Below are 25,289 nucleotides of genomic sequence, written 5' to 3'. Positions count from 1 at the left end.
AGGAGGGCTGAGAGAAAGGGCCGGTTCTCATCAGAGGCAATAACATTTGTTAAAGTTTGGTGTCAGGGAAATGAAGTGTCCCAGGGTGGGAGGAGGATGACAGCAGAGCTCCAGTGCCATGGAAACAAACACTCATCCCTGATTCATGCCATGGCTCCATCCCAGCATCGCTTGTGCTGTCCTGAGCTGAGCCACAGCTGGGAACTGCATCCTGAGCTGATCCATCCAACGGCCCCTTCATCTCCCGGGCAGGTGAGATTAACCCTCCCAATTAACCCTCCCAATTAACCAAGGAGCTGCTTGGTCCTCTCACAGCAGCCTGGCCGTGCCATGGGTGACCAAAGTGTCCCCAGGGGCCACAAACAGCTCCGTGTGTGATGTGAGATAAGTCACCCCTATTTGCACTGAGGGATGAAATCACTGAAGTCATCGAGGGATTTCGCCACTGTTGGCTCGTGTGTTGTCCCAGGATGTTCAGAAAAGAGGGAACAAGCTGCCAGAAAAGTGATTACTGGGTGGCATCTCTCCAGATCCAGGGGACTGCTGACCAGGAAGTCCTGCTGGTGGCCAGAGGAGCGGCCCTGACAGCCCGAATGTCATCACTGCTGTCCCCACCTTCTGCAGGAACGTTTTCCATCCTGTGTGAATTCCTGCAGGGAAAGATTGACTGTGGAGGAGAACTTCACGTGGTGAGAGCCCGCCTGGAGTCCTGCAGCCAGCTCTGGGGCCCAGCTCTGGCAGGAGCTGGAGCTGCTGGAGAGATCCAGAGGGGGCACCAGGATGGGCAGAGGGATGGAGCAGCTCTGCTGGCACAGCTGGGGTTGCTCACCTGGGCAGGAGAAGCTTTGGGGTGAGCTCAGTGTGGCCTTGCAGGGCCTGAAGGAGCTGCAGGAAACCTGGAGAGAGAGTTTGGACAGGGATGGAGGGACAGGACACAGGGAATGGCTTCAAACTGCCAGAGGGCAGGGCTGGATGGGATACTGGGGAGGAATTGTTCCCTGTTTGGAGACCCTGAGACAAACTCCCAAAACAAAGGACAGACCCACATGTCCACAGGCGCAGGCTGGGCTGAAGGGAATGAAATTCTGCCAGTTTGGATTTACTGAACCTCCAGCCAAGAGTTACAACAAGCAGATACCAATTCGTCCAGAAAAGAAGAAAAATCCCCAAACCTCCTAACTGCTGTTATTGATGGAGAGTGAGAGCAGGGCTTTGGAATTACTCATCCATCGTTCAGGGAACAAGGCCTGGAACAGCCGTGGCTCAAACACCATTCCAGGGGTGAGGCCATTCATTTGTGATGTCACCGTGGCACTGCTCTAATTGAGGTGCACGCTGCAGGCTCCTGATGAGTCAGGGCTGCACCTTCCACTGCTCCTGGTCAGGAATTCCCAAGAGTGGCAGGAGAGGAATGAATCCCTGCCCTCATCTTCCTGCGTGAGGCCAGGGGGGAGCTGCCACTGCTGCAAGCACAATAAAACCCCTGGAATCCTCTCTCACTGCTGCCAGGCTCTGCTTGCTCTTTGCCCTCTGCCTAAACCCTCCCAAATCCACTGCAAAACGGGCAAATCCTGCAGTGCCAAAGCCACAAATGCAATGACCAGGCTCCCCCGGGACCTGCAGAGGGAGGCAGCCAAGCCCCAGTGAAAATCCATCCAGAGCTGGGCTTCCTTCAGCCCTTCTGAAAATCCCAAAGCACGCAGGGGATTCCTGGAGCAGCACAGCCATGCCCACAATTCCTGCAGTGGTGCCAGGAGCAGGATTGCTGCCGGATTTTCCAGCTTTGGACAGATAATGTTGTTACAGCTGCAATTTAAAATGACTTCTCCCATTCCCACCTTTTTTTTTTTTTTTTTTTTTTTTTGGCCATGGTTTGTTTTGAAAGAGAAGGGTCTAAGTGTATAAATTCACAAGGACTCGCCCTGAATGACCAAAATTTTAATTTCAATACCCTTAAGTAACCCCTAAGAGTCCTACAATAATGCTGTTATGAGGTTTTAATACAATATTTATATATATATATATAAATATATAAAATATATAAAATAAATATATAAATATATATATATTTAATACAATATTTAAGTTTCAGCACATTTTGTTGTGGGTTATGGAGAACACAGGTTCAGTAATTCCTCAGCACTGTGTTTTATAACAATTTCTAGCCTTTTTGCCACCCGAATTCACTTGTTATTAATATTCATATAGCATTTAAACTGCTTTGTAAACTACTGATTGGAAAAATGTGAGCATAAAGTGAGATAGATGTGTCTGGCCACAAATAATGACAGAGTAAAATTTGAATTAATGTAACATTTAAATATCAGTGAGGAAACAGAGGCACTGCTGACAGGACTTGTTCATGTTGGGCAGGGCAGGTTTCTCAGGCTGGCTTTGTTGGTTGAATTTATGAATTTATCAGTGGATATTTTGTAATTTTTGTATATTTATTTGTATATTTATTATATATATTTCTAGCCATGCCTCTTTCTGCTGCTAATCCGTGCGTGTTCCCCCAGTCAGATGAGTCCCCAGAGCCAGGAGAGCAAAGCCACCTGTGCTAATGAACCCCTGTTTGAAATAATTTACACAATCTGCAATATTTTCCGTGTGAATTGCAGGGAAATCAAGGGTAATTGGGTGGCTCTGCTGAGTTCCTCGGGACGGAGCTGCAGGAGACAGGGCTGCAAATCCCACCCACGCCGGGAGAGCCTCGATTCATGGTGGAAAACTTTGGCGGAACACTTGGTAAACTTTGGGTGATAATTACAAAATAATGTTATTGAGATATTCTACAGTCAGAACCCCTGAGTTTGTGCACTGCTTTTGGGTGACCCGGCACGGAATTGAAATCCACTCTTGGCAAAATTCTGTTTCCTGCAGAGGGAGGAAGACAAAATCCACCCTTCCCACCTTCCCAAGCTCCAGGGCGTCGGGACAGCTTTGCCTTTTCCTGCCTTGCAGTCCTGGGGAATGCTCTTTGTTTTCCAATTCATTCCTTTGATTTATTGATTTTATCTAGCCCAAACGCTCGTGCAAATGTAACCCTGCCCAAGGGAATGGCAAAATCCAGCCCCCAAATCTACTGCTCCTAAGGCAGCACAAAATAACAAACTGCCTGCTAAACTGGCACTGTTTGGTGTCTTCTCCAAATGCCATCTGCAAGGACTATAGTTAGAATATCTCCTTTCTCCCAGCTCACTTAACAGCAATAAAAAGATCAAAAAACCACAAAATTCCAAGCGTAAATTTTCTGCAGCAATAAGTGCTAAGAGCTGCGCTGAGGCAGGAGAAGGATTTGCCTTGCAGAATTCTTGGGAGGAATCCTGCTCTGTGCACAGTGACATGGCAGCCCTGTTAATCGATTATTTATTGGCATTAAATATTGATTATCCTGCTGGCAGGCACTTCCCTGCTTGCTGCACAACGAGCTCTGTGCCTTGCCTGCTGCTAGGATGGGGTTTTTTAATCAGCTGAATGTTCAGTCTCATGAATTCCCATGTTTTGGCACTGACTGACATCGGCATAGTAATCCTGTGTGCATTTCACTCGTGCAGCGAAACCTGATGTGTTTAAAAATCCCCAGAGTGAATAAAGATGTTTTAACCAAGGGTCCTGCCCTCACTCCACCGGGGAATGCTCGAATTTATGGCCAATTTTATGGGTGTTTCCTAAATTCTGTGACCCAGCTCCTCAGCCTGAAGCCTGACAGAGCTGGACAGTGCCTGAGTCTTAAAACAGATTGTGGGTGATGTACAGAGAAATGTGCACAGGAGGGGATGGAACAGCAGGGAAAAGTACCTGAGAAATCTTCATTTCAGCAGAATTCATTCACTCAAAATTAATTAGCACCATGACACATAAGTGGGGAAGGAATTTCTGAGCAGTTTTATGCTGTGGATCCAGCACTTGCACCAGAGGAGAACGAGCCACAGTCATGAGGCAAAATGAATCAAATCTCTGCATTCTGAAAGAAAGAAATTTGGGATGAACTTCTCTTTTTTTTTTTTTTTTTTTTTTGTCTTTCTCCAAAATTAAATGATCCGAGGCAACACTTTGCAAAAGGAGAATAAGGGATTTCTAAGTCTGCAGTAACATGAGGAAACCCATGGATTTTTATTAATAATTGGAATCTCTTATTTCACTCATTACCTGTTGTAACTCCTCATGGCTAGAACTCGTCCAAATTCACAATTCCCACTGCAAAAATCAGGAGGAAATGTCAAAAAATGGTAGGGGAGCATTTCATTAATAAATATTGACATGTGTTACAGATTTCCAGAAAATCATTTCAGGGTGATCAAATGAGAAACTTGCTTTTTTTATTTTGGGTTTTTTTTTTTTCTTTTTTTTTTTTTTTTTTTTTTTTTGTTTGTTTGTATTTTTTTTGTTGTTTGGTTTTTTTTTGTTTTTGGTTTTTTGGTTTTTTTTTTTTTTGTTTTTAATCAGGAAATGCTTGACTTCAGGAAATAACTTCCATGGTAAATATTGCTTCCTGAAATTAAGTATTTTTTTTTATCCTTTAATTTGGGATCTCCCAGAGATGTTTGGCAGATTTCAGCCATGATGAAAAAATACCCTGAAATTCTTTTCCTTTTATTGCCAATATTATTGCAATATTGGCAATAATAAAATAAATAAATTTAAAAAAAAATCTTCCTATTTCTTAGGAAGAGCCAAGGGTCTCATGCTGCAGATAAATAAGAGAAATGTAACTTCCTTTTCAAATGTCAGGATGGCATTTTGGGGAAAACTGAGTTAAAATTTGTGACTTGTGTTTGCAGGGGGCTAAAAGCAACGAGCTCATTGCCAGGCAGCACAATGAGAGTTTTGACGAGATTAAAATATAACAGTAATCCACTTAAATTATTAACAACAGGCTGGTGCTTCAAAGTGACCCTTGGCTCTTATCTTCCCCAGAAATAATAGCAAAAATATTGGCATTAAAAGGAAAAGAATTTCAGTGACAGCTTATTAAAGAGGTTTTTGACAGCTTGGAATGTGGATGAAGATAAATGTAGTGCTGCATTTCCTTGTGGTGAGGGCTAATGGTCAGCAGACCCAGGGAAAGGAAAGGATTCCTGTCAAACCAACCAGGGCCCACATTTATGTATTAAAAAGTGGGAAACAAGTTGTTTTTTGTTTTTTGTTTTTTTTTTTTCCTGGAGATAGCACCGAGGGGAAAACCTGAACAATGCAATTTTCTGGCACATTCTTGGAATGTATTGCCCACATGGGAATTAAAGTGCATTTTCTCTTTGAACCGTGGCGTGTGTAAGGGATTTATGCTGTTCAAAGGGAAGATGTAAGTGGCCTCTAATATCCTAATTCATCAAAGAATAAGCACAGGCTTAAATCCACCTTGACTTAGCCAAGCTCTCAGGAATGTGTTTACCTGCAGGAATTTGCCAGTGACTGATGAAACCAGCAGTGAGTGTTTACAGGTCCTGCCAGGGTTTAGAAGAAACATCTGAACTTGTTGAAAAGCCACCTAAAGTGGCTCTGTCACTTCTTCCCTGCTCCAAATGTCTTTGAAACCCAGCCAAGCCTCTCTGGGTTTGTTTATTATTGTTACTTTTTAATCCTGGCTTTAGAAGTCACTTGATGCTTCCAGCACTAGTACTGAACAAAAGGGCATTTCTCGGTAATTCTGCAGCCTGGGCTTTGCCACGTGCAGCTGCTGTGTGGGGATTCCAGGGCATGGTTTGGGCTGGAGGGATCCTAAAGCTCTTCCTGCTCCATCCCTTCCACTGGCCCAGCCTGGCCTTGGGCACTGCCGGGGATCCAGGGGCAGCCACAGCTGCTCTGGGCACCTGTGCCAGGGAACAATTCCTCCCCAATATCCCACCCGAACCTCCTCTCTGGCAGTTTGAAGCCATTCCCTGTGTCCTGTCCGTCCATCCCTGTCCAAACTCTCTCTCCAGGTTTCCTGCAGCTCCTTCAGGCCCTGCAAGGCCACACTGAGCTCACCCCAAAGCTTCTCCTGCCCAGGTGAGCAACCCCAGCTCTCCCAGCATTTCCTTATAGGAGGGATGCTCCATCCCTCTGATCAGCCTGGTGGCCTCAAGGTCATATTCCAGATTTATCTCAGAATATTCCTCTAATTTCTGGCGTGTTTTGGTGCACGGGGGTGGAAGGTTCTGCTGTTTCTGGCTGAAGCTGTTTTATTTGACGCATTCTGTAAAAAAAGCTCTGTGAAAAGGAGCGGGAAGTGTAAAATCCCAAAGCGAGGAGAGCAGACTTGCCTCCTCTATCCTCAGTGAATCAGTCCTTCAGCTGGAGAGCCCTCCGAAATCCTCTCCATCAATTAATATTTCGCAAAGCCTCACAAAGCATAATCACCTCTTCAAGCAAGAGCTGCGAGCACCACGCTGCCAGCACAGCACTCCTGGCTGCCCGAAATGATGGAGCCACACATCCAAACCAGACAGGGGCCGCTTCTATCACAGGTGGATTTAGCCTCGATAATCTTTTCCCACCTAAATGAGTCTTTGATTCTGTGATCTAAATAAATATGGGCAGCTCTTCCCCACGGCCCTGAGCTCAGCCCAGCTGGGGCTGCTCTCCCTGGCGTGCTCCGTGGTGCGTCCCTGCTCTGCCATCTTTGCTGGCCCATTTGTGATTTCCAGCTCAGGATAATTCCCAAAGTCAAAGCCCCGCGTCTGGCTGACCTCCTTGGGCTGTATTTGTGGCTCTAATAAAAGCTGTTTTGCAGAGCTGAGCAGTCCCTTTTGCAGGACATGGTATTTATAGCGTGCCACTGGCAGGTGACCCGTGAGGAGCCACCAGAGCCCCTCTCTGCTGCATCTCCGGAGTGCTTGGCACTGTTTGCACATTCTGGCAAAAGGAGAACTTGGAGCCACAGAAGGCAACCCCAGGGCCCTGTGCCAGGTCCTTACTGCGACCACACATTGCCCTTAAAAAACACAGCTCAGGCTCCTGGGACATTCCCCCGGCGTGAGGCACGGGGCAGCAGCTCGGCTTACCCGCCCCTCGTCCTTGGGAGGAGAATCCCGCCTGAATTCCAGGCATCCAAAAGTCTTTCTGGGAAAGCCACTTTGCTGGGGGGGAAGCCACAGGGCTGAGGCGGGGGTCGCAGCACGGAGGGGCTGCTCAGGGCGGGCTCGGCTCGGCTGCAGGGTGCGGGATGGGGGCGAGGGTGCGGGCATGGAGCAGCGGGGAGCGCAGGGAGTGCGGACGGGAGCTGAGACAGCTCCGTGCCCGGCCCGGGCCGCTCGGGGCTTGGTGCGGGACGGAGCGGAGCGGTGAAGCAGCTTTATTAATAAAACTCGGCGGCGGTGCGGGGCGGAGTTTTGATGAGATTAAAATACAACAGTAATCCACTTAAATTATTCTTAAATTGCTCTGAGGGGCGGTGCGGAGAGGTGCGGGTCGCTCCAGGAGTGCTGCGGGTCGCTCCAGAGGACGGTGCGGATCGCTCCGGGATCGCTCCGGAGGCGCTCCGGTCCCTGCCGGGCTGGTGCGGCTTGTTCGGAGGGGCGGTGCGGCGGGAGGAGCGGTGTCGCTCCCGGGGCGGTGCTGTGTCGGTCCCAGGGCGGTGCTGTCGCTCCCGGGGCGGTGCTGTCGCTCCCAGGGCGGTGCTGTCGCTCCCGGGGCGGTGCTGTGTCGGTCCCGGGGCGGTGCTGTGTCCCTCCCGGGGCGGTGCTGCCGCTGCCGGGGCGGTGCTGTGTCGGTCCCAGGGCGGTGCTGTCTCTCCCGGGGCGGTGCTGTCGCTCCCGGGGCGGTGCTGTGTCCCTCCCGGGGCGGTGCTGTCTCTCCCGGGGCGGTGCTGTCGCTCCCGGGGCGGTGCTGTGTCGGTCCCGGGGCGGTGCTGTGTCGGTCCCGGGGCGGTGCTGTGTCGCTCCCGGGGCGGTGCTGTGTCCCTCCCGGGGCGGTGCTGTGTCCCTCCCGGGGCGGTGCTGTGTCCCTCCCGGGGCGGTGCTGTGGGTCCCAGGGCGGTGCTGTGTCCCTCCCGGGGCGGTGCTGTCCCTCCCGGGGCGGTGCTGTGTCCCTCCCGGGGCGGTGCTGTGTCCCTCCCGGGGCGGTGCTGTCGCTCCCGGGGCGGTGCTGTGTCGGTCCCAGGGCGGTGCTGTGTCCCTCCCGGGGCGGTGCTGTGTCCCTATCGGGGCGGTGCTGTGTCGCTCCCGGGGCGGTGCTGTGTCTCTCCCGGGGCGGTGCTGTGTCCCTCCCGGGGCGGTGCTGTGTCCCTATCGGGGCGGTGCTGTGTCCCTCCCGGGGCGGTGCTGTCGCTCCCGGGGCGGTGCTGTCGCTCCCGGGGCGGTGCTGTCCCTCCCGGGGCGGTGCTGTGGGTCCCAGGGCGGTGCTGTGTCCCTCCCAGGGCGGTGCTGTGTCTCTCCCGGGGCGGTGCTGTGTCCCTCCCGGGGCGGTGCTGTGGGTCCCAGGGCGGTGCTGTGTCCCTCCCGGGGCGGTGCTGTCGGTCCCGGGGCGGTGCTGTGTCCCTCCCGGGGCGGTGCTGTGTCGCTCCCGGGGCGGTGCTGTGTCCCTATCGGGGCGGTGCTGTGTCGCTCCCGGGGCGGTGCTGTCGCTCCCGGGGCGGTGCTGTCGCTCCCGGGGCGGTGCTGTCCCTCCCGGGGCGGTGCTGTGTCCCTCCCGGGGCGGTGCTGTCGCTCCCGGGGCGGTGCTGTGTCCCTATCGGGGCGGTGCTGTCGCTGCCGGGGCGCGGCTGGCGCTGCTCGGCCATGCGGGCGGGCTGAGCGGCGCCGCCGCCGCCTGTCCCGGGCGAGGATGGCCTCCAATTTCAACGACATCGTGAAGCAGGGCTACGTGCGCATCCGGAGCCGGCGGCTGGGGGTGAGTGCCCGGGGGAGCCTGCCCAGGGCTGGGCATTTTGCTATTTATGGTTTTTTTTTGCTATTTTTTTTTTTTTTCCCTGCCACTCCTTTGTCCTCTTTTTTGCGAACTGAGCTGGGTGGGTTTTTCCGCAGGAAACAAAAAGGTGGGGAGAGAGGAACGAAGGCACCTGAACATTGTGTTACGTGTAGGTGTGGATGGATATATTCCTTTTCTCCTCTCTCTCCCGTCGGGAGCCGGGGATGCTGCGCTGCCTCCAACCCGCTGTCCCTGCCCTGAGCTCCGAGCGCTGCTCCGGGGGGCACCCGGGGCTGGGGGCCGTGCCCCGGGCTGGGGCTGCGGGGAGCTCCGGGCAGGGAGAGCTGAGCGCTCTGGAGCCGCTCAGGTGCTCCGCTTCCTGCTGCCACTCGGGCTTTGGGGTCCTGCGTGGGACAGGTGAAGCTTTGCGGTGTCTTCGGTGCTTTTAGAGTCGCTTGAGTTGAGCGAAATGAAGATTCACGCAGCCCCCCTTCAGCCGCTGGTTTAATATTTGGAGTTATTTTGGGGTTGTTCTGCTGCCGTGGCGTGTTCCCCGTTCCGGCTGTGGGCAGGGCAGCTCCCCGCAGGAGCTGGGCTGGGATGAGCCCTGAAATTCCAGGGCTGCTCCTCCAGTGCGGGGGCTCCCCCGAGCCGGCAGGGGATGGGACTGGAGAGCTCCGTGTCCCTGAGGGAGCCTGGCTCAGGGGGGATGCGCCTGGAGGGAGGCTTTGTGTATATGAAACATTTCAGTTGCTGTATCAGCCTCTCAGGACCGGAAAGAAACTGATTTATTGTGTTTGTTAAAAACTGTTGGCTTGCCAGCTCAGAATTTGTTAATTTCGGGGAGTGGCTGTGATCCCCTGAAAGCTTTTGCTGCCTCACTGCAGTTACAGTTCCCTTCTCTTGCTGTACCCGTGGGCAATGACTTCTCCACAGTTTTGGGAACTTGCATCTATCTCCCAGGCTGTTTTGGAAACAGGACAGATTGAGAAGTCTTCCATCAGGCTGGATTTCTCATCCCTGCCCTCGCAGGCACAGTTCACTCTGTAAAACCCTGAGGTCCTGTGGCATTTTGGGGGAATGCCGTTCGGAGAGCGCTCGTAGAAAATCGGGCACAACTGGTGTGCCCTGGTTCAGTCTCATTACTGAACACATATCAGTGCTCAGTGTGCTCTGGCATAAAGGATGACAGAGATTGAACTGTGATGCATTTTTCCATGCTGTAACAGTGAAGCTCAGTGAAGAAGGTTTACCTAAGCCCACAACAGCTGTAAATGCTGTCAGTGCTGGTGCCTTTCCTTTATTAAGGCTTTCCAGACCACTCTGAGGGTGCTGCTGCTGAGGAAGTGCTGGATGCCCTCTTAGGAGATGTGCATGTGACAGCTGTAAAAGAGCAATTTCTCTCCCTCCTCTACTCAGAGCACACTGGGAGGTGCTTCTTGAATCGACCTAAAAGACATTAAAAGCGAGACTTGAGTCTCCAGACTGCTCTCCCTGCAAAACTGATGACTTGGATGAGGTATCATTAGAAAGAGCATTATGTGAAATATTCTTCCTCTTTTTTATGGGCCTACAGCCTACAAAGTGTAGGTTTGCTGGCTTGTTGGGGTTTTTTACAGACCATACACAGGTTATAATTCAGGGCTGCTTAGTTTCCAGCTTGGGAAGTGCTGGCCCACGACTCGAGAGCAGATGTGGCTGCAGATTCTTCCTGGAGCGTTTTCTGTAAGCTGCTCACAGCCCTGTGCCCTGATGTGCAGCAGCCAAGCAGAAATGGGTAATTTCCATCAGTCTGGGATCTCTAAAGGCAGGGCTGGAGCGTGTCCCTGCCCCTTGGTGCCCCTTCCTCCTGGCTGCAGGTGAGATGGGACACCTGGAGCTGGAGCTGGAGCTGGCTGAGCTCCTGGCTTCAGCAGGAGCCTGAATTCGGTCTCACTCAGTGGCTGCTGTCAGCTTGGCTCCTTCAGAGCGTGAAGGATTTATGCCTAAAGGTTGTTTTTGTGCTGGGGAGGGCTGTGGGACACCCAGGAGCTGGGAAGGGAAAAAATACTTCGGAGTATAAAAGAGTGACTTTTTGTCAGACAACTTCCCCACGCTGTGAGAACATCAGGAAGGCCGAGGCTGCTGCAGCCCCCGCAGGATTCCTGGTTCATTGAGAGGGATCTCGCACTCCCTGTGGGGCAGGATGTGAGTGGGAGTCGCTGAAATCCATTCCCATGTTCTGGTGGCACAGCTGTAATCAGAGCATTGTCTCCCCAGGCTGAATGCAGCTCAGCTCCTGCCTTTGCCTCTACAGTGCTGTGGCAATTCCATCTCCAAGGGAACTGGGAGCAGGGCTGGGAGCCACAAATTACCTCGAGAAATGACTTTCCTGAGGAACTGGGGGTGCAGGTGCCACGTCTGGAATGAAAGGGGTGCAGAGAAGCAGCTTGCTCCAATCCAAACCTCTTCTAAGAGGAACGTGACAGTTCTGGAAGGCCCTGCTTTGTAATTCCAAAAATTGAATTTAGGCTAATTAGTTTTGCACCTGAACTCTTTCTGCGTGCTTCAAACGTGTGAGTTTAATTGAATATTATTTAATAGAATAGTTTCCATAGCAACATTTGTATCACATGTGTCTTCTGCAGAGCCAAATATATTCAGCAGAAAGCTCACTCTTCCCCACTCTTTCCATCCTTATAGGGAGGAAAATAATTCCCTCAGCCAGTGGTGTGGGGCTGGTGTGTCATTAGCAGTGACACACGGGAGGCTGTGTGCTGGAAAACTGCTGACAGGGCACAAGCACAACCTCCCAGAGTTCTTGAAACCAGGAGAAAATCAGCTTTGCTCTGGGAGGAGGGATTCTGTCAGGGACCACCAGGACCTGTGTGTGGGGAGGAGCACTCTCAGTGCTTTTGCAGCTGATTAAGGGATTTATATCCATGCATGAAGCAGGGCTGTTGCTTTATGGCTTCTCTCTGTCTAAAAAGTCATTTTTGTGCTCCTGATTTTCAGACAATCCACTCTTGGCAAAATTCTGTTTCCTGCAGAGGGAGGAAGACAAAATCCACCCTTCCCACCTTCCCAAGCTCCAGGGCGTCGGGACAGCTTTGCCTTTTCCTGCCTTGCAGTCCTGGGGAATGCTCTTTGTTTTCCAATTCATTCCTTTGATTTATTGATTTTATCTAGCCCAAACGCTCGTGCAAATTTAACCAAGGGAATGGCAAAATCCAGCCCCCAAATCTGCTGCTCCTAATGCCTCGTTCTGTGGTACAGGTGTGACCTTCCTGAGGGGGAGTGCATCATGGAGATGTTTCCCTTATGGAAAGCCTGTTCTTGGCTTGGGGTGGGGGTGATGTGAACACACCTGAGTTTCTCTTTAGGTTGGTCTGGCTCAATTAAAAATACCAATTAAAATCAAAACAGGAGCAGATCTTTGAACTGGAGGGGTTTGTGGGCACTGGTGAGCAGGAGGAGCTGCACAAGGGAGAAGGCAGCTGAGGCTCTGTGGAGGGTGGGAGGCTCCAGTGGTGTGTGCTGGTTCCAGGCTCACTTTTTGGCTTGCACTCCCTGTCCAGGCTGAACTTCCCCTTCCTGTATCCACTCCTGAACTCTGGTGGAAGATGTGACTGCAGTGGAATTGTTCCCTCTTTAGTGTGACCCTCGTTGAGGACAGAAATTGGATCTGTGTGGGTCAGGTTTCTGTGCTTGGTGGGCCTGACTGGCCCAAAACATCTTCATGGCATCAGGGGGAAGGAATGTGCTGTCAGGGGTGTCCTCCAGCATCAGGGCACTCCTGGCCAGCCCCTGGAGGGATTTGTAGTAATTCAGCCTTCAGCTTGTGACAGGAGGGAGCTGAGGCTGCCCAACTTTGCAGCCAGCTGTTTGTTCCTAGGAAATGCTGAAGTGGTGTCAGCAGTGCTCAAATATTTCTGCATTGATTAAAAAACTCAGCGGGGAAAAAAAAAAATAATTCTTAGTTTTCTGGATTGCCTGCTTTGCTTTGCTTAGTGAATTTCTGGCAATATTAAACTTTCACCTAAAACGAGGAGGATGTGAAGCCTTCCTGTGTTTATTTGAGCGTTGGGTGAGGAGTTCCCCATTTCACAGTGGGCACGTGCAAGACTGAACTGGGAAAATCCAGGGGTTTTGTCCTGTGGGCTGTTCCTCAGGGAAGCAGAGCACCAGTGCTGGCTGCACACCCTCCTTTTGGATGGGAAAACTTCTGCCTCGTGCCTAGAAATTTGGAGAAGCTCCTGCACAGAGCTCAGGACTTGTCCAATTCAGCAGAAACGGTGGGAAGCTGCAGAGAGATCCAAGCTCTCAGGGTTTGCTGAGCTTGATTTTAATTAAAGCGAGTCCTGTGGCAGCTTCATTGAGGAGACTGGTGCTGCACGTTGCCTGTGACATGTACTTTGACAAGTTCTGCACAGCTCTGATTCTGTGAAACCCTGTGGGAGGAGAGGTAGAGTGGGGGAGAGACAATCTGCAGGACTGGAACCATATGGTGGGAGAGATTTGGTGCCTGAATACATGTGCCAGCAAGTTAATATGAGGATTTGAAGAGCCTGAGCTGTGAAAACTGGAAAGAAGAATGATGTAAGGCTGGGGGGAGGGGGGAAGGAGGAGGAAAAAAGTTGCCTCTATCTCCATTTGAAGCAGCTTTATTAATAAAACTCTGTTCACCTCTGCAGCTCCTTTCAGTCTGGAAGTTGGAGACAGGGGAAAAACCGAACAGATTTCTCAGGCACCAACTGCAACCTGCAGGATATTAATCCCACTGGAAATTCAGAGTTCTGGCGAGCTGCTAGATAAGGTGTCAGAATATATTCACAGATATTAAAATTTCTTGTTGCTTGGAGCTTGTCAGTGGCAGCAGGGATGGGCTCCAGAACATTCCTTGGGAAGTTGGAGCGTTTTCCTGGAGCTGCTGAGGGGAGGGATCCCAGTGAAGGCCAGAGCAGCTCCCTCTGGGGCCCCTTTGGGTTTTCTGTGGCACAGAGCTGGTGGGATGAGAGTCCAGGCCCGTGGCCTTGTGGGGTCAGCTCTGGGACTCTTGGAGAAGGGTCTGTCCTTCGGGTGCTGTCACCTTGTGTCACCCCTGCCTTGGGGGATCAGGGTGCTCAGCCCGGCTCTGGAGGAGGTAAAAGGAAGTTTTGCAGCTCCCGTGGTGGAATTACATCTTGTTTCCTTTAATGTTTGACTTGTGGGAACAGCATGGAGTGATGAGGGTCTTAATTTGTTCCCAAAGAACCCCACCAAAACCCAAAAAGGACAAACCTCAGAACTATTCCTGGTTTCCCCCCCAGAAGATTACACAGATCATGATTTGGAGTGTGAAACTCTTGCTTTGATGCTGGCACATTTTAGGAGGAGGAATGGCTTTTTCTGTGCTTTCCAGCCTGTTTTCAGATAAATCACCTTCTGTGCTCTTCTTTGGAAGATGGGCTTAGTTTGTGAAGTCAAGCAATCAATTCCAAATGTTTTCATGGGCTGAACTGACTCCTAAACAAGTGCCTCTTGCCCATTTGCTATCTTGTCCTAAAGATGCTTTATTGTAACGAGTTTAAAGCAAATCTGACCCTTTCTCCTTTATCCCAAACGCTTCCCTGACCTGCTGGTTGTGGATCCTGGCTCTCTTTTCCCAATTTGCTCTTCCTTTGGTAGAAAAATCTGTGACTTCTGGAGGTGACAGCCCCAGCCCTGCAAGGGTGTGTCAGGGATGATTGTACAGGCAGAAAGAAAAAGGAAACCTAATTATAAAGGGGTGAAATTTACTCTTTGGTGATTCTAGTGCCTTCCCATCCTCAGTTCCCTTCCGAGCATGAAGGAAATTCTCCTGCTGCCGGGCAGGGGCATTGCCCTGGAGTGAGATCAGGGATAAATAACATTTTGCAGTGGCTGTGGAAACACTTGAAAGAAAGTAACAGATGCAAGGGCTGCTCCTGAGACTGACATCTTAATTTGAGCCTGACATCTTAATTTGGTGTTTGTGTAGCTTCAGGAATGCTGTGGAAGATGATGGACTGCTCCATTATCTTTTTGTCTGGCTTCATCAAGTGCTGTCAGAAATACCAGTGAGAGTTCAAGCTGTTGAAATAAATACTGGTGGGTTTTTTTTTTTTTGTTGTTTTACTGATAATAATGTCACTTGTTTCAGTTCAGAAGATCAATAGGGTAAAAAGAGTGGTATTTCCCCTCAGTAATGTCAATGTAAGAGGTTAAATTGTCCCTTATTTGCCAAGTAATGTTTGTCTGGGGAACTATCAATGACTTCTCTGTGCTTGGCAAAGGAAAATTTCCTGTGAATGTCTCCAGGAAGGTGAGGGGGGATGTTTGCTGATGTTCTGAATTAATATGTTCTGAATTAACTCATCCCATTGAGTGGCAGACTCCTGGCACGGTGCTTGTGGTAAAATACAAGTGCCCATTCCCTGGTAAATGGAGGAGTGTAAAGCTTTTGTAGAGTTTTTAATGCAGCTTTCTCCAGTTTGGATCTTCCTAAATGGGAATGAACTCCTGAACTCTGTCTTTAATTATCCAGCTGGGACATAAGAAATTCATACCAGCTGGGTTTGTCCACTGAGCAACCTGGAAAAGGGCAGGAGGGCTGCAGGAGCCAGTGGAAAAGGGAATTCTACCAGGGAAATAGTGCCTCTGGAATCCTTGTTTTATTCAGTGTTTCTTTAAGTCAGTATTGGTCCTTTCCCCTAAATCAAAAAACAAAACAAAACAAAAAAACCAAAACAAAACAAACAAAAAAAAACCCAAACCCCCAAAAAACCAAAAAAAAAAAAACCCCAAAAAAAAACCAAAAAAAAGGAGCTTTGTGTCCTGAGGAGCCCAGAGCTGGGCACAGCACTCCAGATGTGCCTCATGGGGCTGGGCAGAGGGGCAGGATCACTCCAGATGTGCCGAGCAGAGAGGCAGGATCACTCCAGATGTGCCCCACAGGCTGGGCAGAGGGGAAGGATCAATCCAGATGTGCCCCACAGGCTGGAGAGAGGGGAAGGATCACTCCAGATGTGCTGAGCAGAGGGGAAGGATCACTCCAGATGTGCCCCACAGGCTGGAGAGAGGGGCAGGATCAATCCAGATGTGCTGAGCAGAGGGGAAGGATCACTCCAGATGTGCCCCACAGGCTGGAGAGAGGGGCAGGATCAATCCAGATGTGCTGAGCAGAGGGGAAGGATCACTCCAGATGTGCCCCACAGGCTGAGCAGAGGGGCAGGATCAATCCAGATGTGCCCCACAGGCTGAGCAGAGGGGCAGGATCAATCCAGATGTGCCTCATGGGGCTGGGCAGAGGGGCAGCATCACTCCAGATGTGCCGAGCAGAGGGGCAGCATCACTCCAGATGTGCAGGGTCACTCTCCCTCGTGCCAAAGCCCCGATTCTGGTGCAGCCCAGCCTGTGGGCCCTCCCTGGCAGCACCAGTTGCCTTTCCATGCCCGTTCTCTTGGATTTCCAAGCTGCCCCCCAGCAGCCCTGGCAGCGGCCTGTGCCTGCAGGGCTTTGATGCCAGGAGTGAAGGGGAAACGTGGGAGGAATGGGATAAATTTACCTCGTGCTGAGACAGTGCCACGCAGTCACCTGCACGCCTGGAGCTGTCTGCAGGGGTGGCAGCAGCTGCATTTATTACAGAAAATCCTCTGCTGCTTCCTGCAGCTCGCAGGGGAGTGGCACAGGGTGACAGCAGGCCAGGATTGGGAAGTTATTCCCATTTTCCCATCTGTTGTGGGATGCTTGCGGGGCATTTGTCACCTCGGCTCTCCAAGCAGCTCCTAACAAGCAGCATTACCCGAGTTTTGCAGGTTTTTTTATCCTGTTTGCAGGCACAGCTGGGCTGCTCAAGGATGGAGCAGCTGCAGCCCTTCTCCCGTGGCTGGCTTTGGATGCTGGCAGCTTAGTGCTGGAAAAATTGCTTTACTGACAGAAAGGCCTCATTCCTGTGCAACTTCTGCCCCTTTTTTTTTGGGTCTCCTTAGGTGTCAGCTTAAAATCACGAGTCCAGCTCTGAAGCACAACAAGTGCAGCTCTGACATGCAGCTCCTGCTGCTGGCTGTGTGCTGTGGGGGGATGAAAACCTGAGTTTGTGAGCGAGCCCAGGCGTGGGGCAGGTCCCAGCTGTGCCTGCTGGGAGGGCACCCTGCTGCCCCGGCTGTCCTCGGAGTGTCCTTGGCAGAGCTGGGGATGGCTGTCACCCCATGTCCTAATTAGTGAGCTCTGTGAGCTGTTAATGAGCTGCAGCAGTGCCCCATAGCCTGTGCAATTGGAGTGGCACACAGGAATCATTGCAGACCCTGTTCTGCAGCTCCCTGATCCCACACGGGGCTGGTTCCTGGGATTGTGCCTCGGCTGGCCCAGCAGGGCAGCACATCCAGCTGCAAATCCAGCTGCAAATCCAGCTGCTGGCAGCACGAGCTGCCTGCACAGAGCCCAGCTTTAGCCTCCAGGGAAGCCTTTACTGTTCCTCCTGCCCAGTTACAGTCCCAGGCTGATTCTCTCCTCTCCAGTTTCATGCCCAGAATTAACTGTGCCCGTGTAGAAAGCTTAGCAGATGTTCAAGGAGCCAAATTTGATACTTAGCTCCAGCCTGGCTGCTTTTTTTCAGCTGTCACTGCTGTAAGTGCTTCTTGGCTCTCCTTTTGGAATGGCTCTTCTCTCCCCTAATGGCCTTAAGCAGCCCTGAATTATAACCTGCCCTGTGTATGGTCTGTAAAAAACCCCAACAAGCCAGCAAACCTACACTTTGTAGGCTGTAGGCCCATAAAAAAAGAGGAAGAATATTTCACATAATGCTCTTTCTAATGATACCTCATCCAAGTCATCAGTTTTGCAGGGAGAGCAGTCTGGAGACTCAAGTCTTGCTTTTAATGTCTTTTAGGTCACATTTAAGAGGCACCTCCCAGTGTGCTCTGAGTAGAGGGGGGAGAGAAAGGACTCCTTTACAGAACACTTGTGGGATAAGCAAGGTCTAAACCCCAGCCCTGTCTCCTTAAAGACATTTTCCATTGTCAGCTCTCACTGTCCAGCCCCAGGTGTCACCGTCCTGGGTGTCCCTGTCCCTCCAGGTCCTCAGTGCTGCTCCAGTGGCTCCCCTGCCCTGCCTGAGCCACGGAGTCCCTGCAAAGCCCTCCAGAGGTTGTGCCAGAGGGATTTCACTGTGAAGTCCTTCATCCCCTGGCCAGGGTCTGTAACCAGGAGCCTCTGAAGTGCAGCTGCTGGGTTTGAGGGGGACACGGTGCTAACCTGCTTTATTGGCACGTGCAGTGATTCTCTGGAGTGGGAACCCAGGACACCCCTCTGGCTGCCCTGGCTGGCTCCAGACCCTGGCAGGGGGCTCAGAGACCCTGGCACGAAGTCAAAAACACCTGTGGCTTCAATTTCAGCCCGTGGGAAAAGCTGCCAACTCTGTGTGAGGAATTACAAACCACAAGGGTTTGAGCAGTGTGGGAGTTGAGTTAACACAGGATGAAAAAGTAGAATTTTGGGATTTTTTGAATGAGGTTCAAGGGGTACAAGATGGAGGGATTTGGGCGTGTCCTGACCTTCTTCTCCTTCTCCTTGCCCTCCATGTCCTGCTGTGCTGGTGACACTTTTCTGTTGGTTTCAGGCACAGACACACTGCCCAACATCAATGACAGATATTGGCACGTTATTGTAAAGAAAAGCTAAGGCTGGAGAAATGGCTCTGAGCCTGAACCTTTAACAAAAATCCCACTTCTGCTTGATGTAATTCCAGCTGGGGAGGGGAGAGTTTTTGAAGAGAAAAGACCTGAAGTGCCTGATGTTTCAGAGCAGTAGCAATCTGTTGTGACTTGCATTAACAAGAGTTAAAGGTGCACAGATTCCTAAAGATCTGCCAGGCGTTTCTTTGTGCAGCAAGTCCTGGCCAGTGCCAAAGCTGGGTTTTGTAACTTGATGCAAAAACCTTTGCAATCGTGAGCAGCACTGTGCATTCTGAATGCAGCCAGAAACAAGATCACAGCCTCATTCCCCATTAGCAGCTGTGGATGACTCTCATGTAAGATATTGCTGGTGGAGACAGAGCCTGAGTGAGGAAGGAGGGAGGTTTATCCTTCCCCAGATGTGTTCTCGGGGGGGAAGGAGAATTGAGATTATTTCCTGTAGTGCCCAGGAGAAGGGAATAGCAGGATGCAAAGCAGCCTTGACTGATGCAGTCGTTGTGAGCTGATCCAGGGAATGTGGCTCGCTCCTGCCACATGGAATGGGTATTCTGGGACAGGGAGATTGTCTCGTTGCCAGGAGCAGGGCTGGCTTCACAGACAGCACGTGGGCAGCTCTGCTGCTGCTTTTACACAGCCCCTGGTCCCCTCTGCAGGGACCACTGAGGCCCTGCTGAGCACAATTCCAGTCAGAGCTCTGGGATTTTTTTTTTCCCAGCGATCCATCTCTTTGGAATTGTTATATTGTGGCTTTTCAGGGGGAAATTGGCCTGGACGATCTGGCAGCGTGGGCACGGGCAGGAAAAGGAGAGGCAAGCCGTAGTTTTATGGGGGGAACAATTCCAATTAAATAGTTTGTGAGCTCTTAGGGAGATTGTTGGTGTTCCCCAGGGTCGCCCAGTCCCGTTCAGACGAGAGCTAGAGCAGAGCTGGTGGCACCCAGAGCTCTTTGTGGGAGCAGGTTCCTGATGGGATCTGCTGCCTGGGGGGATGCTGTGCACTAAAGGAGCTGCAGTCTGTCTCCTGGCACGGCTTCATTCTTCCAGAAGCAGAGCAGAATTCTAGATCCCATCCCCTCACAAATTTCCTTTGAACTGGAAGTGATTTCAGGGCTCATTTCCCACTTTTGGGCTCTGGAGTGACAGATGAAAGCATTTTTTCCTTAAGGAGAAGAATGAAGATCCGAACCCTGGCTGGTTGCCTGTGTAAACTGCTCCCTGCTGGGAGGACCTTGGACCTGGAATTCCAGCCCTCCCTCTCAAGGTCCACCAGAGCACTCCAATGATTTTCCATCTGCAGCCTTCAGGGTGAGAGTTCCTACCAGCCTTGGGTAAAGGGGCAGCACTTTTTCCCCCTACAAAATTAAAATAAAAAAAGGCAAATTTCAGAAGAGACCGAGGAGTTTCTCCAGGGTTGTGCTGTGCCTTTACTGTTTAATCTGTTTCTAGAGGTCACGAAAGTAAATTCCTGGCAATGTCCCAGGGTTCCTGGAAGGCACCCCAAGCTGCATGGGAGAACTTTCAACTCCTGCTTTGGGAAAAATGCAAAGTTTGTGTTTGTTTGACAGCCAGCTCAGCGTCCCTGTAAATGCAGCTCGTTGGAATTCTTTGTTTTAGGGCAAAGTGCAGAAAAACACCACGGAGGAACAAACCAGGGCAGCTTCCCCTGGAGGTTCACTTGTTCTCAGAGGAGAAATTTGCCAGCTGAGGCTTTGTGCTGCTGTTTGGGACCCCTGGGCCCCTCTGAAATAACAAACAAGGGTGGGAGTGTTTGTTTTAGTAGTAAAATCTCTCTGCTTTCCTGGAGCGTGGCGGAAGCCACGAATCTTAATTTTTAAAACAGCCATTTTAACCCCCCTGCCTCAAGATCTGAAAAATAACCTCCCCCCCACCAATTTCTAAATATTTGGCCATTTTCAGATGTTTATTTAGATCGGTTCCTCAACAAAAATAATGAGGGTCGGGGCGCAGTAATGCAGATTTTAACTTCTAAATTCAAATCTTTTGTCTCTTATCAAGTGGAATATTCTATCCCATGCTTACTGGGTGCAATAATTTGTATTTTTCTATATAAGGAAGGGCATTTCAGGCACTTGGAGATGCAGGATTGGTGATTCTGTGCTCGCTGGGGAGGTGAGGACTGCCAGGTCTCCCTGCCACCCTCATTTCCAGGATGCTCCAGGGTTTGGGTCATCACACAGGACAGCAGCCCCTGGTTTCAGTTTCCCTCTGTGCCTCAGAATATTCCCAAACCCCAAAGCTGAGAAAATCAGAAGATTTTTTTTTTTCCCATTTTTACTCAGCCATATTAAGGATTAAGGATTTCTAAACTTTGAGGTTCACAGGGTGTTTTAGGGAGAAATTTGGTTTAGATATTCTGTTTTTTAGTGGGCTTGAGAATGAATTGTGGAAGATTTGGAGAGATATTTTGTGGTATTGGTTAACTGTTTACTGGTAAACCAACTAAATAGGTTGAGAATGGTTTTTTTGGACTTGAATAAGTTAAATAAATGGTATCTAAGTTTGATGTATTGGTTAAGGTTACTTCTGTATTGGTTTTTTGGCTGATTTATGGGTAGGATTGTGTTATTTAAGGTAAACAATGAAATAATAAGATATGATATTTCATTTAGGTTTTGTTTTTTTTTTTCCTCATAGGATAGGTTAAATTGTAATTAAAATTTTATCCCTGGGAGTGTCCAAGGCCAGGCTGGACAGGACTTGGAGCAGCCTGGGACAGGGAAATGTGCCATGGAGGGGGAATGGGATGGGTTTGAAGGTCCAGTTCCAGCTGAGCTCAGATTTGCTGCAGTCTTTTTGCAGCCCAAGGATGGATGGGCATTCCTGGCCATTCCTGACCTCTCCTGGCCATTCCTGGCCATTCCTGACCTCTCCTGGCCATTCCTGACCATTCCTGACTTCTCCTGGCCATTCCTGACCTCTCCTGGCCATTCCTGACCATTCCTGACATCTCCTGGCCATTCCTGACTTCTCCTGGCCATTCCTGACCTCTCCTGACCATTCCTGGCCATTCCTGACTTCTCCTGGCCTCTCCTGGCCTCTCCTGGCCATTCCTGGCCATTCCTGGCCATTCCTGACCTCTCCTGGCCATTCCTGACCATTCCTGACATCTCCTGGCCATTCCTGACTTCTCCTGACCATTCCTGGCCATTCCTGACTTCTCCTGGCCATTCCTGGCCATTCCTGACCTCTCCTGACTTCTCCTGGCCATTCCTGGCCTCTCCTGGCCATTCCTGGCCATTCCTGCCTGCTTGGGAAGCTCCGAGGGGCAGGAATCCAGATCCTCACTTTGCATCATTCCTTTGAAGTCACTGCAGTTCTGGGAATGATTTACATCAGATGATCTCTTGCAGCCAAAAATAGAAGGGACTTGATGTGACCTTGGCCATGCAACGCCTCTCTGGGGTTTGGGGGATGCACCTCACAAACAGCCAGGATATTTCCCTGGAATTTTGTGGTGTTGCCTGTCCCACGGGCTCTTAGAAGCTGGAATTTTCAGGATAGGCCATAAGGAGGAGATGCTAATTTTTGATACTTGAATTAAATCCTCAGTTGGGCTTTCTCAGAAGATCTCACAGGGAAAACTTGGTGAGTTTTAGGTGTTTTGCACATGCCAGCTCCGTGCCAGCACATCAGATCCCAAAATTTGCTGTTTGGCTTCTCTAATCCCTGTCAGCCCCAGGTGCTTGCAGTGCAGGCAATTCCAGCAGCAACACTTCAGCTAATTCCAGCTGGGGAGCAGCAGTGGAAATGTCGATTTGGGGGCTGAAAATGTTGATTTGGGGGCTGAGTGGGCTCAGCATTGCTGATGGAGCAGGCACCTGGGAGCATCAGGGGCTGTTCTTCTGGCAGAACAGCTGTGCAAGCACCAACAGAAGTAGGTGCATATTTAAATTGTGCCTTTGGTGTGAGCTGTCCTTGTGCTCAGTGACTTCTGAACAATTCAATTCAAACCCCTGCATTTAACAGAACAGGCTGAGTGGCCAAAAAGCTGGAAAATGGGGGAAAAAAATCCTGAAAAAAATGGGGAAAAAACCCCAGTTTCAGCTGGTGCCTGGCACAGGAGCAGCCTGGCCATAACCTAAATGCTCCTGCAGCCACGAGGGCCAGGAGTGTGAGATGGGGTGGGAAAGCTGGGGGGGAAAATGATAAAGCTGGGAGAAACAGCTAGAAACCGGTGCAAAAAGCACAGCCAGTTGGTTAACAACCTTTTTTGGGTGCAGCAAGGCAGTTACAGCTATTTTTCTTGGACATAAAGACTTTTTTTGGCCCATCAGGATGGAGCTGTTTGTCTGTTGGGAGCTGCCTTAGGGGGCAGTGGGACGTTGTGACCACTGAATTTGTGCTGTGAACCACTTGCTGAGGGCCTGCCTGATTATTATTTTTTTTTTTTTTTGGTTTTTTTTTGGGTTTTTTTTTGGTTTTTTTTTTGTTTTGCTCTTGAAATCCCACTCATTTTGGTGGCAGTCTGGATTTATTTCGAAGCTGCCAGGTGTTGCTGTGGAGCTGCTGGTGGAGCGTGGGCTGTGAGTGGTTGGCAGGGCTGTAATTCCTGCCTTCTCTGCAGGCAGGGCGAGCTCACAAACGGGACAGACCCTGACTGCTGCACACTGAGGGTTTATTGTCTGTACCACGCAGGCAAAAAGCAAGAGACACAGGGAAACAACAGCACCCGTGCAAACACAGATCAGAGTCAGGATGGCAGCCCATGCAAAGCCTTTTCCTGCATATTCTTTGAACCAACAGCATAAAAGAAAAGGTGTAAATTCATTATACTCTAACCAATAAGGAAAGGACCCACGTGGGTTTAACATTAACAAAAGGACTTCTGTGAACCTCAAACAACACACAATAATTCATTCTTTAAGATGGAAACTTTTTCTGTCTTTGCAAAGCATATATCTAGGACTTTTCACATCTTGAGCTGTCAATAAGTTCTTGTTCTTTCTTGTTCCTTATGGTAAATATCAATGTATTCACTTGGTTCTTCCAAGCTTCCCATGAGAAGGTTCAGAAATTTCCCAGCCTTTCTTAGTTTTATGTCTAATTTCTGGGGCCTTTTTGCACTTTCTAAAGTCTTTTACCTTTTTATATTCCTAGACAGGAGCACCAGAACTCAGGGGTGGCTGGGAGGACTGCAGGGAATGGTGGCAGGAGCTGGAGAGTTGGAAAAGGTGGTTTAAAAACCACTCTGCACAGAGTCTGCCCCAAATGACTTGGATTTAAATTCAGTTAGACCCTGGGAGCAAAATCCTGGGTTCTGCAGTTAAATAATCTGATTTTTTTCATTGTCAGTAATTCAGTTCCTGCTCCCTCGTGTTACCCTTATTCACAAAATACAGAATTCACACAAATACACCCATCACACAAGAATTTCTGGCTGGAGCCAAAGAAATAGGATGGAACTCCCCAACAGCTTGGGCTTGTGTTCTCTCTAAACTTCTGAGAGAATCTTAATCAGATTTCACTCCTGTGTGGGTATTGGTGATACTCAGGTCAAGTTTGTTCTTTTGTGTCTCCAGATTTACCAGAGATGCTGGTTAGTCTTCAAAAAAGCTTCAAGCAAAGGGCCCAAGAGGCTGGAGAAGTTCTCAGATGAACGAGCTGCTTACTTCAGGTGCTACCACAAGGTAAGGAACGAGGTTTTCTCAAACTTTCATCACTTGATTACTTTTATTGCTTAGTAAAATCTAAAGTTTTGTGTATTACTTAGCCTGAAAATTGATTTTTTTTTTTTTTTTAACTCTTAAGGTCCTAAACCTTTGTGTGTGCTTTCATTCAGTGGAGGCCAAATAAATGTTCTTTCTAGCAAATACCTTGCTAAGCAAGCGGAAAATGACTTTTTTGTTAAAGCATTTGGCCTTTTCTCTCCCCAGCCCTTTAAAATCACATCTGAAATACTTTGCAGTGGCTCCTGCTCTTCATCTTTACAGGAACAGCCGTCCCAGGGAGCATGGGAGTGCCAAAGGCTGCCAGAGGTTCCCATTTTCCTGGGGTTTTGCCTCTGTGGGAAGACAGGAGGCAGCTGCAGAGTCATTTTTACAGCAGTGATGCTGTGCAAGGCTCTGCTAAATTCACTGCTGTTAAAAGAATGACGAATCTCCCTCCAGCCACTGCTCTGGAATGATGCACGTCTCATTTTTCCATGTGTCATTCTCCTGGGCATGGAGGTGGAAATCAGAAACCCTTTAATTTATAATAATTGTAGGCAGCAACTGCAGGTTAGGGGTTATGGGCATAAATTCCCAGGAGCTGGAGGCTGCTCTGCACTCCCTCTGACAGGCATTTAGGAGGAAATCCTGGGGGAATCCTGCCTCTGAGTGCCACGGAGTCTGGAATTGATTGGTCATAAAACCCGTGGCTATTTCTAATAAGTCAGGCCCAGAAATAATTCACATTTCTATTAGGCAACTTCCAGAAGTAATGAGGGTTTTTTTTTTTTTTCTTTGTTGTGTGAGGGCTGCACAGTGTGTGTAAGAACTTCAGCCCCATGTCCAACACTGCATTTATTTTATTTATATATAATTATATATTATAACTCTGTCAATTATTGATGCAAATCTGCTTTTTTTTTTTCCCATTGTGTCAATGCAATGTATGAGCAGCACCTTGGGCAATGGACATGAAATCCAAGGGGAACCTGAATGAGGCTGGAATTCCTTCTCTTCTTTCATGAAATTCAGATGATTAGTTTTTAAGGTATTTCTAGATTAGTGTAGTTAAAGTTGTTAGCACCTGTTTGCAGGTGTTTAACCCACCACAGCCTGGCTCT

General features: G+C 49.8%; 1 protein-coding gene and 1 long non-coding RNA gene across 4 annotated transcripts in view; one reads left to right on the top strand and one right to left on the bottom strand.

Annotated features, from left to right (window-relative positions):
- Positions 1-245: 245 nt before the first annotated feature.
- On the bottom strand, positions 246-1,278 carry LOC128815911 (uncharacterized). The gene is made up of 3 exons (XR_008439748.1): positions 1,173-1,278; positions 830-896; positions 246-650 (listed from the first exon to the last, which is right to left on the bottom strand). It is a non-coding gene; the product is annotated as an uncharacterized LOC128815911 (long non-coding RNA).
- A 7,366-nt stretch (positions 1,279-8,644) lies between these two features.
- Positions 8,645-25,289, top strand: part of DOK5 (docking protein 5) — a 28,851-nt gene continuing 12,206 nt past the window's right edge. For all 3 annotated transcript variants that reach the window (XM_053993255.1, XM_053993254.1, XM_053993253.1), the window contains exons 1-2: positions 8,645-8,811; positions 24,040-24,147. In XM_053993255.1, coding sequence (XP_053849230.1) covers positions 8,746-8,811; positions 24,040-24,147 — 174 coding nt within the window. In that variant the 5' untranslated portion in view covers positions 8,645-8,745. The remainder of the gene's footprint in view (positions 8,812-24,039; positions 24,148-25,289) is intronic.

This window comes from Vidua macroura, chromosome 17 (genome assembly GCF_024509145.1).
Source record: "Vidua macroura isolate BioBank_ID:100142 chromosome 17, ASM2450914v1, whole genome shotgun sequence".
Lineage (NCBI taxonomy): Eukaryota > Metazoa > Chordata > Aves > Passeriformes > Viduidae > Vidua > Vidua macroura.
The sequence above is the reverse complement of the archived record's forward strand: the minus strand, read 5'-3'. Positions and strand labels throughout refer to the sequence as shown.